Below are 15,852 nucleotides of genomic sequence, written 5' to 3'. Positions count from 1 at the left end.
TACCAGCTATAGTTACTACTGTTATGCAAAGTAATTCAGAGTTAACTATGGTAACTACTTCTTCAATCAATGCATTCAACCTTCCTCCTTGGTTGAGCACTATCACACAGAAAAGGAAGAAAGAAGAAATCCAACCTAAGGAATCTGACAGGCAAGTGAGCAAACCAAGGGTAACAAAGAATTAAGAAAGCTAAGATGGTTTTTCGAGTAGTAGTTGACGAAAATTGCATCAAGTATGTTCAAGTGCTCCCACCGTACAATGTCTCTTGTGCCCCCACCGTACGGTGATTTAAGGATGGGCGACATACGGCAATTTGAAAAGTAGATGTATCGCTGAATGCAACCATATGGCTTGGCAGAACAACCATGATCTTGTGACGTATGGCTGAAGTGCAAATGAAGGCCATACGGCTAACAATAGTAGGACAAAGCATATTAGACTCAAACCGTACGATAGAAAGGAAAGAAGGTCATTTCAAGGAGTTCAAAGCCTGGGCCTTAGTTTCTTGTTGGGCATATAGACAGGTTTCTTAAAGCAGGGAAATATGCTGAGCATGTTGGTGCAGGCACTCCTGTGTATCTCATAGCCATAAGAAGTAAAACAAGGATTTTACAGCCATTAGAAGGAAAAACATACACAAGCAAGGAGCCGTATAGTGGAAGCCAAGAGAGGTTCCGCATCCATACGGAGTTTAGGGAAGGAGAAGAATTTATGTGCATCTAGGGATAACTGACCTAAGTAAGCAGAAGAACAATGGAGTTTGCAGGAAAGAGGAAGTGGAAGAAAAACTTAGAGGAAGAATCTACAGCTAAAAAAAAAAAACACAACGACAAATCAAAAATGTTCAGAATGAATAACGCATGATGTCAAAGGGAAGGGAAAGACATAAACAGGTAGTAAAACATAAGCGGTTGCCAGAAACAGTGTGGGATTAGAAGAAAATCACAAAAATGGTGTGTTCCATGAAGTTTTGTGTGGGTTGGAGAGTGCTAATTTGGTCTTGGCGGTGGGGGCACTGCCCCTCGACCCCGCCTTGTATCGCGACAGGAAGCGCGCCTGGGGTGCTGTCCCAAGACCCCGTGGGGGCACTGCCCCTCGATCCCACTAGGGGTGATGCCCCCTAGACCCCCAGTCAATTCAGTTATCAGTCATGGGAAGTGTGACCAATTGATGAGACCTGGAGCTTGTTGGGTGGATATTTTGCAACTGACAGTTTTGGGTAAAAATTCAGTCGCAAAATAGGATGACCAACCACAGCGTGTGAAACAAGGTCTCTCCTACCTTAAAGGGAAGGCTCCCCCTTCCCACTGTTCCTTGGATCAACTTAAGGTAAGCAAGAAATTGAGAGATTTATAAACTGGGTGTTACTATTATCCTTTTTTCTTAACTTTCAAGAAAGGATCCACTTATTCGTAAGGTGAATAATGGGCAAGGTGAATCTCTAATTACACTTCTATCACGAGCTGGAAACAGTGATATCAATAGATTTTAACTAACTCAAAGGCTAGCCAAAACGTACCAATTTGGCTCTAAGTCCTGTTGTACTTCTATATAGTAAAATCTCTACAATTAGGGCACAAAGACTCCTAAAAATAAGAACAATCTAACTATTTTGCGAATCAAGATGAAAATACAAGCTACAGACAAAGCTTCTAGCTATGGATTTTCACAATTGCTCCTGGTCAAAGCTTGAGCTTCAATTGTTTCTTAACTCTTTTCTATCAATCACAAGATACAATATCAATGACAAAAGATAGTACGAATCAAAAGTAACTTGAATGAATTATAGACAAAGCTTACAATTCACACAAATAACAATCTCACTTAATCAAAATTAAGTCTCAAATGCTCCTTTGTATTCACTTTCACTCAAAATAGTGCTACACAAACAAAATTCTGCTGGCACAATTTCTCCGGAGCTCTCTTGCATACAACAAAAGATAATTTTTACAATGAGGGGGCACTCCTTTATATAAGCAAAGGAGTTGAGAAAAAGGTGGCGAAAAAAGTGGGAGCAACTCAACCAACTTTGACCTAGTCTAACTAAAAGAGAAAATATAGGGTTACATGCAACTGCACGTGCAACTCACATTACATCTTTTACAAACATGTAACTCACATTACATGTAATTACACTTTTTCATGTAATGCATCTTCTCCAACTACAAACATGAAAGAAGAAGAAAGAAGATGGAAGAGAAAATAACAATTTTGAAAAGCCTTGTACTTGACGATGCAATCCTAGATGATAACAGGATTGGGAGTTCCTGTACCTTGTACTACTGTATTCACGTTGATAACCATAGTGTTGCGTCTTTTGACAACCTCTAGCTCTCTTTGATGAATTGTCCATTATCATGTGGAGACCTGATGTGATCCATCTTTTCTCGCTCAAATTGTTGTGAATTCTCCTTTGTAGATCAGCATAAACTGGAGTCTTTGACACTTTGAAAACCTTCTTGATGATGTTCAGATGTACACTCGAAACAACTTTCCATCAGCACCTTTAACTCCCTTTTTTTTTTTCTTTTTTTTTTTTGAAGTAGAGTGTTTGGCGCATGGGAATGCGAGTAAATGGAGATTACCGATTTTCAAAAAGTGACTTGGGCTTTCAAGATGTCACTGCACGGAAAATGGATTACATGTAAATGCAACATGTAATGAAAGGTGGAGGGTGAAATGAGATGCAAGTGTGAGTGAAAGATACGCTTTACATGCATATGCGAATGAAGGCTAAGATGGAAAGCATGGAAAGATACAGAAACATGTATTTTCTCATGGAGGTGTGAATGCATATGGAGAGGAGAAAATGACATATTTTTGACTTTTCAAAAAGTGACTTTTAGTCAAAATTGGACCTTTTAGATGCAATTACACGTAAGACATTTCGTGTAATCGTGTCGTGCGAATGAAAGCGAAAAATGAGATGGATGAAAACGGAAGTGAAAATGGGATTAAATGCATGTGTGAATGGCAAATGAAGTGAAAAACATGTAATCACATTTGTCGGATGAGATGTGAGGTGTAATGACATGAAAATGGAATGTAAAAATGATAACACTTTCGCATGTAATGAAGGAAAAACAAGTTTTTGGGAAAAAACTTGCAACTTCTCCAAATGGAGAAAAATCGGCAAACAAAAACACAAAACCAAAACAAAAGCCAAGATGCAATGCACTCCAAAGATGAAATTCAAATTTGGAACTTGGGGAAGAACCAAAAACATCAAAATGAAGGAGAAATTCATATTTTAAAGGAAAAATGCACATTCTAAGGCAAAGATTCTTACAAATGGCATCCATTCAATGATTTAATGCATAAAATCAGCAAAGATAAGCATGAATTAAAATGCATGAAAGAAGAGGTCCACTTACATGAAGATTAAGTGCCAAAAATGAAAGAGAAAGAGCTAAAATAGCAAGTTTTATAGTCTTAAGACCAATTCTCCCTTAAATCCGGATTTTCAAACAACCTTTTGACTTTTTTCGCACTTGCATGTAATGGACATTCAATGGTCGGATTCGACATGAAAGTGCCAAATAAATGGTCTCCAAAAACAATATCATGCATTTAAAACTCAAAAACAATCCCTTTTGATCAAATGTATGGCTTGAAAATGCAATTTTTTGAGTTTTTTGAACAAAAACATGACTTTTTTATTCAAAAATCTGGGTCATTTTTGCAAAAACGTGGCCAAAAACTGCATGTTTTTGAGTCATTTTTGACTTGTGAATGCAAAAACGACTTCCCCAAATGGATATACATGGATCCAAATGCCAAAAAGTTGTTTTAAAACACATAAAAATGGATTAAAACCCCAATTTTTCGGGCATTCTAAGCAAAAACGTGTTTCTCCAAGTAAAAACGATTTGGTATTTTAACACCAAAATAATGATCACAATGTAATGGAATCAGCAAATAAGGTCAAAACGATTTGATTCCAAACAAAAACATGTTCCAAATTTGAAGATTTATAGAGTTTTTTGCAAAATTGTGCCCTAGCTTGGGAGTTTTGAACACATTTTTGGGTGCAATAAACTGATTTTTGATGAGGGCAAAATGATCACCTCTCCAAAACGTTTTGAATGCAACTGATTTCATCCAAATCCATGGAGAAAATTAAAAGTTATGATCAAAATAGAAGGTTTTTGGAGCAAGAACATGTTTTCTTCACATAATAGTACATTTTTATGCTCATTACATATTTTAAAACATGTTAGAAGGCAAAAGAGGACCTTTAAGAATCCATTACATGTTTTAAAATATGTCTTGAGACATAATCTCACTTTTTGAGACTCATTGCATATTTTAAAATGTGTAAGACTCTAAAATCTCACTTTTTGGAGTCACTTACATATTTTAAAATGTCTCACCTTTTTGATACATAAGCATAAAAACTCAAATTTTCATGTCATTGCATCAAAAAGGTCCACTTTTACAAGCTTTTGATGTAATGGCATGAAAAGTATCCTCAAAGTGAATTTTTAGGTGCAATAGCATGAAAAGTTTCCACTTTTTATAGATTTTTATATGCATTTGCACATAAAAAGTCCACTTTGAGGCATTTAAGTTATGTATTTCACTTAATTTTATAAAAATGTCAACAATATGGGTCAAAAATAACATTTATGCATCATATTAATCAATATAATACATAAACATTATATTAAAATGACATTTATATAAGTATTTGATTTAAAAATCAAAAATTTAAAAAGTAACTATATAATTCTATAGTCACTTTAAGTGAAAAATTAAAAAGTAACTCAAACTTAAAATTATAACATAAAGTGCACTATAGTCACTTTAAGTTATAAATTTAAATGAAAAGTAACTTCAAAACAGAACAAAAAGTGAGTAAAATGTTATATTTTCAAAAAGTGAATGTCAAAATGAAAATATAACATCATATTTTTAATTTGTGTTGTTGCACTTAAAATGTTCACTTTTGAAGCACTAAAATGACCATATCTCTTGACTGACAACTCCGATTGACCTCTAGGTTAGACCGAATCAAAGGGGAAAATGAAAGGCATGACATGAGCAAAACCAAAAGACTAAAACCAAACAAACACAAACTCAAAAGCAAAAAAAATGGACTTTGAAAGCTTCAAAAATCAAGCAAAGGCTCGACAAAAAGCAAAACAAAAAACACTTGACGAAGGGCTTCAATAAAAAGATTCATTGTATCAATTGGTACCGATTGGTTGATCAATACTAACCAATTAAATAATGAAATAAACTCAGAAAAATGCGAAACTAATTTGAAAAAGTTTCGTACTGTTACCTACATTTTGTGGTGACAAAATGCAGGACAACAGAGCTGTTGCAAACATAGTGTGCCAGAGTTGGAGAGATCAACAGAGCAAGCCTTTTGAGAGGGGTGATATGCTTTGATGCACTTCAAGTAGGTGTTGGATGTAAAGTTGTCTTGGTGGATGCATAGAGGGCTCGGGAGGAGCTGTTCATCTAGTTGAGGGCAGTAGAGCGACACTTGGCTAAGTGTACCCAAGAGTTGGAAGAGAAAGTAGCACAGGTAGCTATCAAGGTCAGCTTGACTAAGGAGACAGTATTGTGTTAGCAGAGGCTACAAATGCAACGTGGTTTGGAGACCAATTTGGTGCAGGCACGGGATGAATGTGAAAGTGGTGTGGCAGAAACAGATTTATCTTGTTAGTCAATTAATGTATTTCGTTTTGTTAATCTGTCTCAAACATTTTGTGATTGTCGTCCGGAGACGACTTTTTCTTTTGGGGGAGTGATGTCATCGGTAAATATTGTGTAGCCAACGGGTTGATGTCGTCAGTAAATATTGTGTAGCCGACAAGTTGATGTCGTCGATAATTGTTATGTAGCCAACATGTAGTCGACGGGCCCCTTCGGGAAGGTTCTTTGGAATGGTATATGTACAACTTTGGATCATCATTGGAAGCACTATGTAATCTCTTCTGCATATATGCGAATAATAAAAGGAATACTTCTATGTTACATATTCTTGTCTATTGTCTGCATGCATTAAACTATTTACCCCATACGGTAAAGAAACCACTTGTGGAGAAATCTACTGAAGCCATGTAGCCTGCTAACTGAGGTGACACGTACCAATGCTCCTCTTACAACATTTAGACTAAGATACTAGCTATAGTTACTACTGTTATGCAAGGTAATCCAGAGTTAACTATGATAACTACTTTAGTCAATGCATCTTCTTTAAGCCTTCCTCCTTGGTTGAGCACTATCACACATAAAAGGAAGAAAGAAGAACCCCACCTAAGGAATCTGACAGACAAGCGAGCAAACCAAGGGCCTCAAAGAATAAGAAAGCTAAGATGGTTTCTTGAGGAGTGGTTGACGAAAATCACATCAAGTATGTTGAAGTCATTGAACCACTTGTGGAGAAATCTACTAAAGACATGAAGCCTGTTGATTACAAAATCACAAGGAATGAACTTGGTAAACAAACAAGGCTGAGTGATCAATAGGATGCACATGAGGCAGTTAACTTTCTTTCTCAAAAGAATGATGAACTGTGAGAAAAGAAAATGAAACTCATAAAGGAGAATGCATGTCTGTTGGGAATCATTGAAGAATTGAAGAGGTCCCCTATAGGTAGTGAACCTATTTCAGTTGTACGTATAGAAAGAGAGAAGCGAAAGGCACATGCCATAGATGAATGGGCAACCAGCATTGAATCACGAGGCTATCAACTCATTCGTGATATTTATAGAATGTTGAGGAAAGGTAAGGAAGTTGTTGCTCAACTAAGTGATATTCAAGGATCACTTAAACAACAATTACAGTTGTTAGATGAGGATATTGGTGCTTGGAAGAGTATGATGGAGCTTGACTTCGAAGGTTTATGTGCTTATGAAGTCATCTCATCTGTTGAGATGTATCATGATTATAAGCATCAAATGATTAATAAAGAACAAGTCCTACAACAACTCATGAAGGATGCAGAGGTAGCAATAGTGAAGATTGATGAGCAAAAAACACATGATTAGTGAATGCTTCAAGAAGCTATCATGTGGAGATATCACCGAGAATGATGAACTCAGGAAAGAAGATATTCTTACAGAGTTCACTAAAACAATTCGCTTACAGCTTGAAGTAGATGATTTCAATCTCAATATAATGAATACATTTGCAAGCTAGAACTGTTCATTAGATGAACTACACAGCAAAAAAGAGGTTTGTGTCAAGGAGATTTCAGAGGCAGCCACAACATATCAAAGGATCATAATGGTTGTTGAGTACACCAGTGATTCTAATGCCGAGGTTGTGCGGAAATCACTACAGAAATTTGCAAAGATTATTGAGACTATGAGAATTTCAAATTTTCATATGCTTTAAGTAGAATAGTTGTAGGAAGACTACATGTAAAGAGCATTCATGTTGTAAATACAGGATAACATGTACCTGTATAATCAGCTCATGTAGTTTAATTGCAATCACATTAGGCATGCAACTTTAAATAAAGTCAAAGTAGTTAGTTAGGATAAGTATGGGTGGTTGAGGTTGTTCCATTTTTCCTCCATAATCATCTTTTTCTTTATAGGAGAAGGCTGGGCTTGAGACTAGAAGGCTTTGTATTTCTTGTTGCAAATATTTGAAGTGAATAAAGAAGCAAGTTTTTCCAAACTTTGTGTTGAGATACTTGGAATTGATCATTGTCTCTCATGTTACATTGATTCATTCATCTTTGTTACTTCTCTTTTGAAAGCATTTGAGTGTTCAATGTTGTTTTTGAAAGACTTTGAGCTTTCATAAACAAGATTAATCTAGTTTGATAGTGGCCACAAGTACTAGGATTTGAAGACTTCGAGCTTGATTTCTTAGTATATTATTTCAGATTTAGATAGTTGAACAAAGACTTTCAGCTTTATTAGCTGTTCGCCCTTTTCTTTCAAGAAGGTTGCTTGTAAGAGACTTCAGGTTCTTGCTATCAACCACACAAGTTAAGATAATAACTGTTGTCTTAAGGTGGTTGTTATGTCAATACTTAAGCCACCAGTATTACCATAGCAAAATATTCCTTTTTTTTAATTGCAAGTAGTAGTTGGTAATGTAAAATCATTCCTTAAAAAAGAGGGATTGATTCAGTAAACCACTCTTTTGTTAATTCCAGTTAGGTTTTTGTCGTAACCACCTATGGTAAGAAGGGAGGCTCCCCTATTGCTGAGAGGAGAGATTTGTCTCACTACACGGTTGCCTAAAGTTCCCATTTTATGAGCTGTGATTATAGTGGCTTACAAATTTTTTAACCAATAACATGCTAATTGGGCAAGTAGTCTTGTGTTAATCGTTTTCTTCTGTGTTAAGAAATTGTATTAATCTTAGATTACTGTTGCAAATCATATTGATAATGCATCGTCCAAGTAATTGTCTTTGGTAATTGTTTTCTTCTATGTTAAGCAATTGTATTATTCTTAGATTACTGTTGCAAATCATATTGATAATGCATCGTCCATGTAATTGTCTTCACTTAATCAATATCAAGGCATGATTCCAAACTATTAGTTTTGCAAACATGTCACTTCAATATCAAGACTCTGTCCTTCACCATACAAGGAATATGGCTGCATGAGTAATATAGATATTGCTTGCATCTTAAGTCCTTTTGGTCTTCTTACTCATGGTATTATAGATGGTGCTTGTGCATTGTATTTCATCGCAATCCTTTCTTCATTCATCCTTTAGCAATCTCCTGCTATGTTGATAGCTTCTTGTTACTATCGATGGATTATGGCCTTGAATGTATTAAAAATAAAAAATATATCCTTTACTAATTGCAATTGATATTCATATATCGATGGTATTGTTCCCTCAAATAAGAGTCTCCTTAACACGGGTGCTACTAATTAGAAATAAGTGTTGCAATGTTATTCTGCCTATTAGGAATTCAACCAATATAGTTGTTGAAATGTTATTTTATATTGGGAATGTATTATGGTTTCATTTATTAGAGATTAATATTATATCATTGTTGATGTGTAGCTAGCTCGGATCCCTTCTAGGGCCTACCTACTACACCTAGGCTAATTGGCTTGTCCGCCTTAGCCATGTTGCTAATGATCTTTGTCATTTCAATCCTTAATTTGTTTGGCCCTATTTGGGTGATTTGTGTAGCTTGCAATTATGTATTTGGGAAAGACAAATTATATTATGCAAGACCTATATATATGTAATTTATAATTAATAGGTCTGATTTTATTCTTGGCGCCAAAACTACAAGACCGACTGGAGGTCTATTAACAAGTATTGATTCATCTATATGCAAGGCCATTCTTGCATCAATAGAAAATGAATTCTGTGACGTAAAAAATGTGTCATGTGCTCAAGAGTGATAATAAGAGCTTATCATCTATGGTTGGGAAGGCAACAGATCTGACGGTTTGCCTATGGTTAACAAGCACTATTACAAAATTAACATGGTATCAAAGCGGATCTAGTAAAGATCCTCAATCAAAATAGGAAAACTGGAATTTAAAAGATGCAAGAAATGAGGAGTTCTTATAAGAATGTGTAGCTGAAGAGCCTTGGAGGATGTGCTGGTGTTCGAATTTTTCACTCTTTTCTTGCACTATAATTTTGTGATGTGATCTTTGACGGATTGTGAGAAAATTTAGGCAATAAAGAGATGTTTCCAGAATAGATCGAGAAGCAAACAGGTGATGAAAGATTTCATGCAGGCTATACAAATCGACATGGGGATGTTGCTTGCAGCCATGGGACTGAATTGGTGGCACTTAACATCATTAAAGAGAAGAACCTATTGAGATTTTTATTTAGATTAGTTTCTTCGAAGAGGAAGAAATGGCATTCAGAGGAAGAATATTCTGCTGTAGAAATCAGATTCAGAGGGAGCTTGAATGGCAGATTTAGAATGCCAAGTCCTGTGCCAAGGATCAGAAAGCTGGTGTAGCAATGCGACTGCAAAAGCTTATTGTTGGACAAACATTGGAGTCAATTTCCTGGTATTATGTTAATAAAAGCTATGAGAATGTTGCCCCTATTGAGAGGGAACCTCGGTTGAAAGGGAGTCTCGACTTTCAGATAATCTTTTATGTGTGGTTAATGAGTTCTTCTCCGTTAGGGATAATGAGTTCATATTTTTCTAGTTAAGGATGAAAGCCCTCTTCATGCTTGTTGGTTTCAGTGATGAGAGAACCTCGCTAGCTGGTTGGTATTTGTGATTCAAGATTTACAATGATTTTAGCTTTGTGGGTGATTTTGGGTTTCAAGAAGATGTTATTTACAGTATTTTGATGTGGGTATTGTGGATTTGGTGTGTGATATCCTTTGGGAGAGTTGTTCAATATTGGTAGTATATTGTGGTTTTGGTGTGTTAACTTTTGAAGTGGTGTTGAAGATTGGCAAAGTTTTGGAGCTTTTTCTACTGCTTTTGTTTTAGAATGATAGAAAATCAGATATATGCTCATAACTTAGTTATTCACAGAGATATCATTTGGGCATTGTTCCTTTGGATTTACCATAGTTGGGTGACTTATTTTGATTATTCATTTGTAGTGTCTGTCAATATTAAAATAATAATGTAATGTTTCTAATGGTCATCTTTAGTGATTTTAGTTTTATTAGTTAGTTTCTATTTATGTATTCAGTCAACAATTGTTTTTGTTTAGAAACATTATCTTGTGCTTTTCTATTTAAGGAGACTTTGTCTACATTGTTTAATATCAAACTATTAAATTTCAAAACATGGTATCAAAGAAAGTCAGGATCCAACTCCCTCATGGGAAGCCCAAGGTTATATGGGTTGCATGTACATGTATGTTGCTTGCATGTGCTACTTCCATGCAAAGTTCTTTCCTCTTTTAACACATGATGAAGTTTAGCCATTTTCTGGAATATTTCACCACATTAAGTTTTGTGTTTTGCCACACAAGGTTTTTGTGATGGTTTGTGGTTGTGTGTTGTCATTTTCCTGCAAATTGAATTGAAGGGTTTGCAAATTATTGTTTTTTGACAGCCAAGCTGGTTTTCTTTTATAAGTTTATAATTTTTTCCCATTAAGAACATTATTGTAGATTTTCTAATTTGTCTCCGAAAAATTAGTGGATGGGTTTTTAATAATTTTTTCCCCTTAAAAAAATTTGGGAGGGTTTTAGAATTTTTTTCCATAAAAAATTACTATATGTTTTGTACAATTTTTACCCTTAAGAATCATTTTGTAAAAGGGTTTTAACGTTTTTCCTCAAAAACGAAGTTTATACTATCATCCATGTTTCAGATTTTGTGATGGGCTTTGATTGATTTTATCTTCAAAAATTCTGTCCAATTCTGATCGATTTTTCCCTTCAAAAATTGTGTTTACTTTTTTCGATTTTATCCTTAAAAAGTATTTCTATGTTTTCTGATTTTTTTCAAAACATCATGACCAGTGTTGTTAGTCTCAAGGTTTGTTTATTTTTTCCAAAAAAAAAAGATTCAAGGGTTTTTTCAATTTTTTCCATAAAACTTTTGGTTTTTCTTGCAACCTATTTTGGGTTGCACCTAAAGTTGCTAAAGCTAACATCTGCAAATGTTTTTTTTCTAATAGCTGATTTCAAAGGGACAGCTTTGTCGCACAATATCAAGTGACACGGGTTACAGTACTCTGGGTCATTAAGATTCTGCACATCCAAGGAGGGTCTTAACAAAGAGCAGAATTCTAACAAGGAGGAGCAGCCTTATTTGCATTTGTGACTAAAAGACCTTTGGATTGTCTTTTGTCAAGTTGTTAGTATGATGACCATTAAGGGAGGGTATTAAAATAATAGTGCAAAGTTTCTTATGGTCATCTTTAGTAAATTTAGTTTTATTAGTTAGTTTCTACTTTCATATTCAATTAATGATTGTTTCATTTAAAAAAATCATCTTGTACGTTTCTATTTAAGGAGACTTCATCTCCATTGTGTAACATCAAATTATCAAGTTTTATAACAGTCCAAAAACTGATTTAAGACAACATCACCCGTACTTGGAGGTCATACATTTTCTCATGTCTTAGGGTTTCAGACTGCACTTAAATCTGCATTATTGAAGGTTTGCAATCCGATTCTTAAGGTGTCCTTAAATTGCAAAATAATTGGTTTTGGTTTATGAAAAAGAACAGTTTGGAATAGATTGGCACTTGTACCAATTCTTCATTGTGGAGCTGGAATGAGATTGCTGCTCATTTGAAGGACTGAAAAAGCATTATTTGGCCATTGAAAAGGTCCAATAATAATTTCCAGAATCTAGTTTCAGTTTGTTTATCAAATCTCTTTGATATTGTTATTGTGGTATCATATGCTTGACGTAAAGAAAGGCTTTCTTTTGTAATGCTATGATATTGTCTACCCTAGTGTACTGGCTGAGTGGCAATGGTCCCACTTCATCTAGATTATTGTTGAGACCATTTGCACATGTGGATTTATTATCATGCACTTAATTTAATGCTAACAATCAGTAAGTAACTCTTACTCTTCATTGGTTTATATTTTGCATCATATATTTCAGAAAACAAGTCGGGTGGTTATAACAACTTCCCTCAGAAATAATTACATTAATACTAGCTTCCCACATTTTTATTCATGAAAGTACTAAATCTTTGCTTTCAATAACAGACATTATATTCTAATCAGTTTCATCTGCTCAAAAGCCCACCAAACAGACATTTGTTAAGGAATCAATACTATATGGTAGTCAAACAAGATCATTTTGAAATTACCCCAGTGCCTCTACTAAGGTAGAGACCACCACCACGAACAACAAGCCATAGTCCACCATCAGCACGCCAACCCATGTTCTGTATCCTGCGAGCACTAGTTCTGTTGTGTGGGATCCAATATGGCTGCATGGGATATTTAAAACCAGAAATTAAAACCTTAAAAAAATAAAGATAACTTAGCATCAAATAACATCAAAGGCATTCTTTATATAAATGGTGTTTTGAAATAGTATTTCTATGGTATTAGAATCTAATGGTAAACAAAAAAGGACAATCTAGCAGTAAGCAGAGACTAAAGCACTAAATATTTCAATGAGAATAAAAATAACATCTGCAAATGTGAAAAAAGGCAAGCAAAACCAATGGGACAAAAATGTGAATGTACTTCCTGGTGGAAAACAGCACATCAGTGATTTCCAAGCCTACTCGGTTTTCTAGAGCTAAAGATATAGAATTGGATTTGCAACTTCCTGCTATATAGTGGATTCTGGGATAAGGATTAGAGCAAGAAACACCATTTGATAATAACAAAAAAATTTCATTCATTCAAAGGTTGGTCACTAAACCAATTTTCTAGAGCAGAAATGACTATAGTTGTTATAGAACATCAAACATTACCAACCTGAGCTAGGGATGGGGAAATAAATTTTGTTAAGAGTACAACTAAGTTGTTGTTTAGGATTCTAGTACTGATTCAGGTTTAAAATTTGGGTTCGAGATTCGTCCAAAAAAATTTAGGATTGGTTTCAAGTTCGTTCTGGGTTTGTCCATACAAGATTTTTTTTTTTTTAAACATATATATATACACACACGCGCGCTGCAGAAAATAAGGTCAAAACACCACTATGCTAATATTAAAGCAACTTAGCAAAATACACCTACGGGAAGACCACAGGCACTACTAGAACGCGGTGCTAGAAGACCACCTGCTGCTGATATTTCTACACAACGCAAGCTATTTCTCAGCCAATACCCACATTCTTATTCATTTTGAAAATTAACATGGCTCAACTAAAAATCAGTCAGTGCACCTTATGCAAAGCTCCTCTACCGATTTTAATTTTTATCAAAACTGAAACAGACAAAAGACTTGCTCCCTCTTTATTTATCCAAAACAACCCAGCACACAACATTTTATTTCTAAAATTAGGCATTTATTACTCTGTCATAAACAGCTGAAGCAAAGATTTCGAACGCAAAGCATCTTCTTCATCATCACAAAGTAACATTATTGTCATCATACTGTTTGTGGGGAACAGATGTTCTGTTCTGGCACATTTATCTGTGCTGATTGCAACACGTGTTGCTTTTCACATATCCTTTGAAATATTTTTTGTCATCAATAATTTGTGTCCATTAAGGCGCTCATGAATTCCTTGCACGTTATTGAATGCCAACATATCTTCTACTTTGTTCTTTGACTTGAAGTAGAAGGACCAAAAACAATTTAATGAAATAACGGTGTATCCAATCATTTTGAGGCTGACTGTGTTGTCACAAGAAATTCTTTGTTGTGTGATTCTCAGCAAACAACCAACGTGAGAAAGCCATGTGACACCAAGACATGTTATACGGGTAACTTTTAGGTTTAGATTGAAATAAATATTAAAGAACTCTAATAAAAACATTGAAAAATCAACAAACAACCAAATTTGGCCGACATTTGCCCAAACTCATCAACATTCATTCCGGACTCTGTAATGTCCCCATTTTTTTCAGGCTCTTGGGATTAGCCTATCATGTGACCCTTGTAGGCTAATGAGGATGGACAGAGGGTCTCTTTCAGTGGGCATCTACCTCAGGATTCAGTATCCTATGGTTTGGCTTTCGTTTGGCGTCATTCGAACTTCATTTGCTTTAGTTTTGCCATGTTTACTATTTACAGTAAGTTTGATATTGATCGAGAAAGACCTTTTCTATTTTTGGAAAGTGCATTTGGTCACATGGGGAAATAATAGGTGTGACTCCTATTTTGGACGACATATTAAAAGGATAAGTATTTTGGGAGTTATTATTATTTTGGTGGCCAAGTTATTATTAAATCATTAAATGGCTTATTATAAAGTTATAATTTAACTTTATAATTTCAATTAAGTTGAGGGTTGAGTCATCATGGGAAGGGGCCATTTATTTAATTAATTCATGGAAGCCTAAGCCAAGGTATTAATTTAAAGTATTGGAGTAAATGAATTATTAAAAAGAAAAGTATATCTTTTTATCGCACATTGGTAAGAATTGTGTTTGAGCTCTCACAAGAAAGAATAAAAAAGGACTTGAGAGCTCATTCTAAGATATCCATTGTTCATTTGATGAAAATTTATTTTCTTGGCTGTGAGAAATGGCTAGGGTTTGAGGACTGATTCCTCTCTTGGCAATTTGAATCATCACTGATTGATGATGAATTTTGCCTTTATTCTCAGAATACTATTTTGATTCTATGGATGCAAATTTGGTGCTGTTGTATACCAAATTTGAAGAGAATTATTAAATTGCTGCTATTACAGAGGCTGCAATATAATTCTGGAAATTGGTGAGGACTCAAGGTGCTGCGTTTTTTTTTATTTTGGAGAAGATTCAGTAATTCTGAGCTGCATATGGTCTTAAACTTCCGGAATATTCACTGATTCTTCATTGGGAATGCAAGGCGACTCCTAAAACAGGTTCTCTTGTCATTTTCATACATGTTAGATGACATTTAACTGCATAATTAGGGGTACGGCTGTAGGTGATAGTCTGCATCAGATTTAATCATTAATTCATATGTATCTACCAAGAGTCTTGGCTATCTATTATTAACATTGTATTGAAGTATTCATGATAATGAAGATATAAGTAGCTGATTTCAATAGGTATTCTTGCAAACGAAATTGCAAATGATATGATGCATGGCAAGTATTTTACAAAATGTCTATTTGCTGTAGCTTGTCTTTGCATACCTAATTTCCCATATATTTGCATAAAAATCCAAAAAGAATTGCATATTTGCATGTAGATCAGATTGTAGGCATTGTAGGGGTATTTATATCAGTCTTAGCATCCATTTCTATCAAGCTACTTCAGACTAAAACACTACATCAGCAAGCTACAAGGTTGCATATAAACTATTTGACGAAATTACAAATAGTGATTAGGGCAAATT

The 15,852-nt window shown here is 34.9% G+C and overlaps 1 protein-coding gene across 1 annotated transcript in view; it reads right to left on the bottom strand.

Moving 5' to 3' along the window:
* HCF136 (photosystem II stability/assembly factor, chloroplast (HCF136)) overlaps window positions 1–15,852 on the bottom strand; it is a 220,862-nt gene that overhangs the window by 117,322 nt on the left and 87,688 nt on the right. Inside the window, exon 5 of the mRNA XM_089789355.1 lies at window positions 12,714–12,836. Within this exon, the coding sequence (XP_089645481.1) occupies window positions 12,714–12,836 (123 nt within the window). The remainder of the gene's footprint in view (window positions 1–12,713; window positions 12,837–15,852) is intronic.

The sequence above is a fragment of the Cupressus sempervirens genome, chromosome 6 (assembly GCF_028749045.1).
Source record: "Cupressus sempervirens isolate cs-2001-9-10 chromosome 6, ASM2874904v1, whole genome shotgun sequence".
NCBI lineage: Eukaryota > Viridiplantae > Streptophyta > Pinopsida > Cupressales > Cupressaceae > Cupressus > Cupressus sempervirens.
Note: the sequence above shows the minus strand (reverse complement) of the source record. Positions and strands in the feature narration are given on the sequence as shown.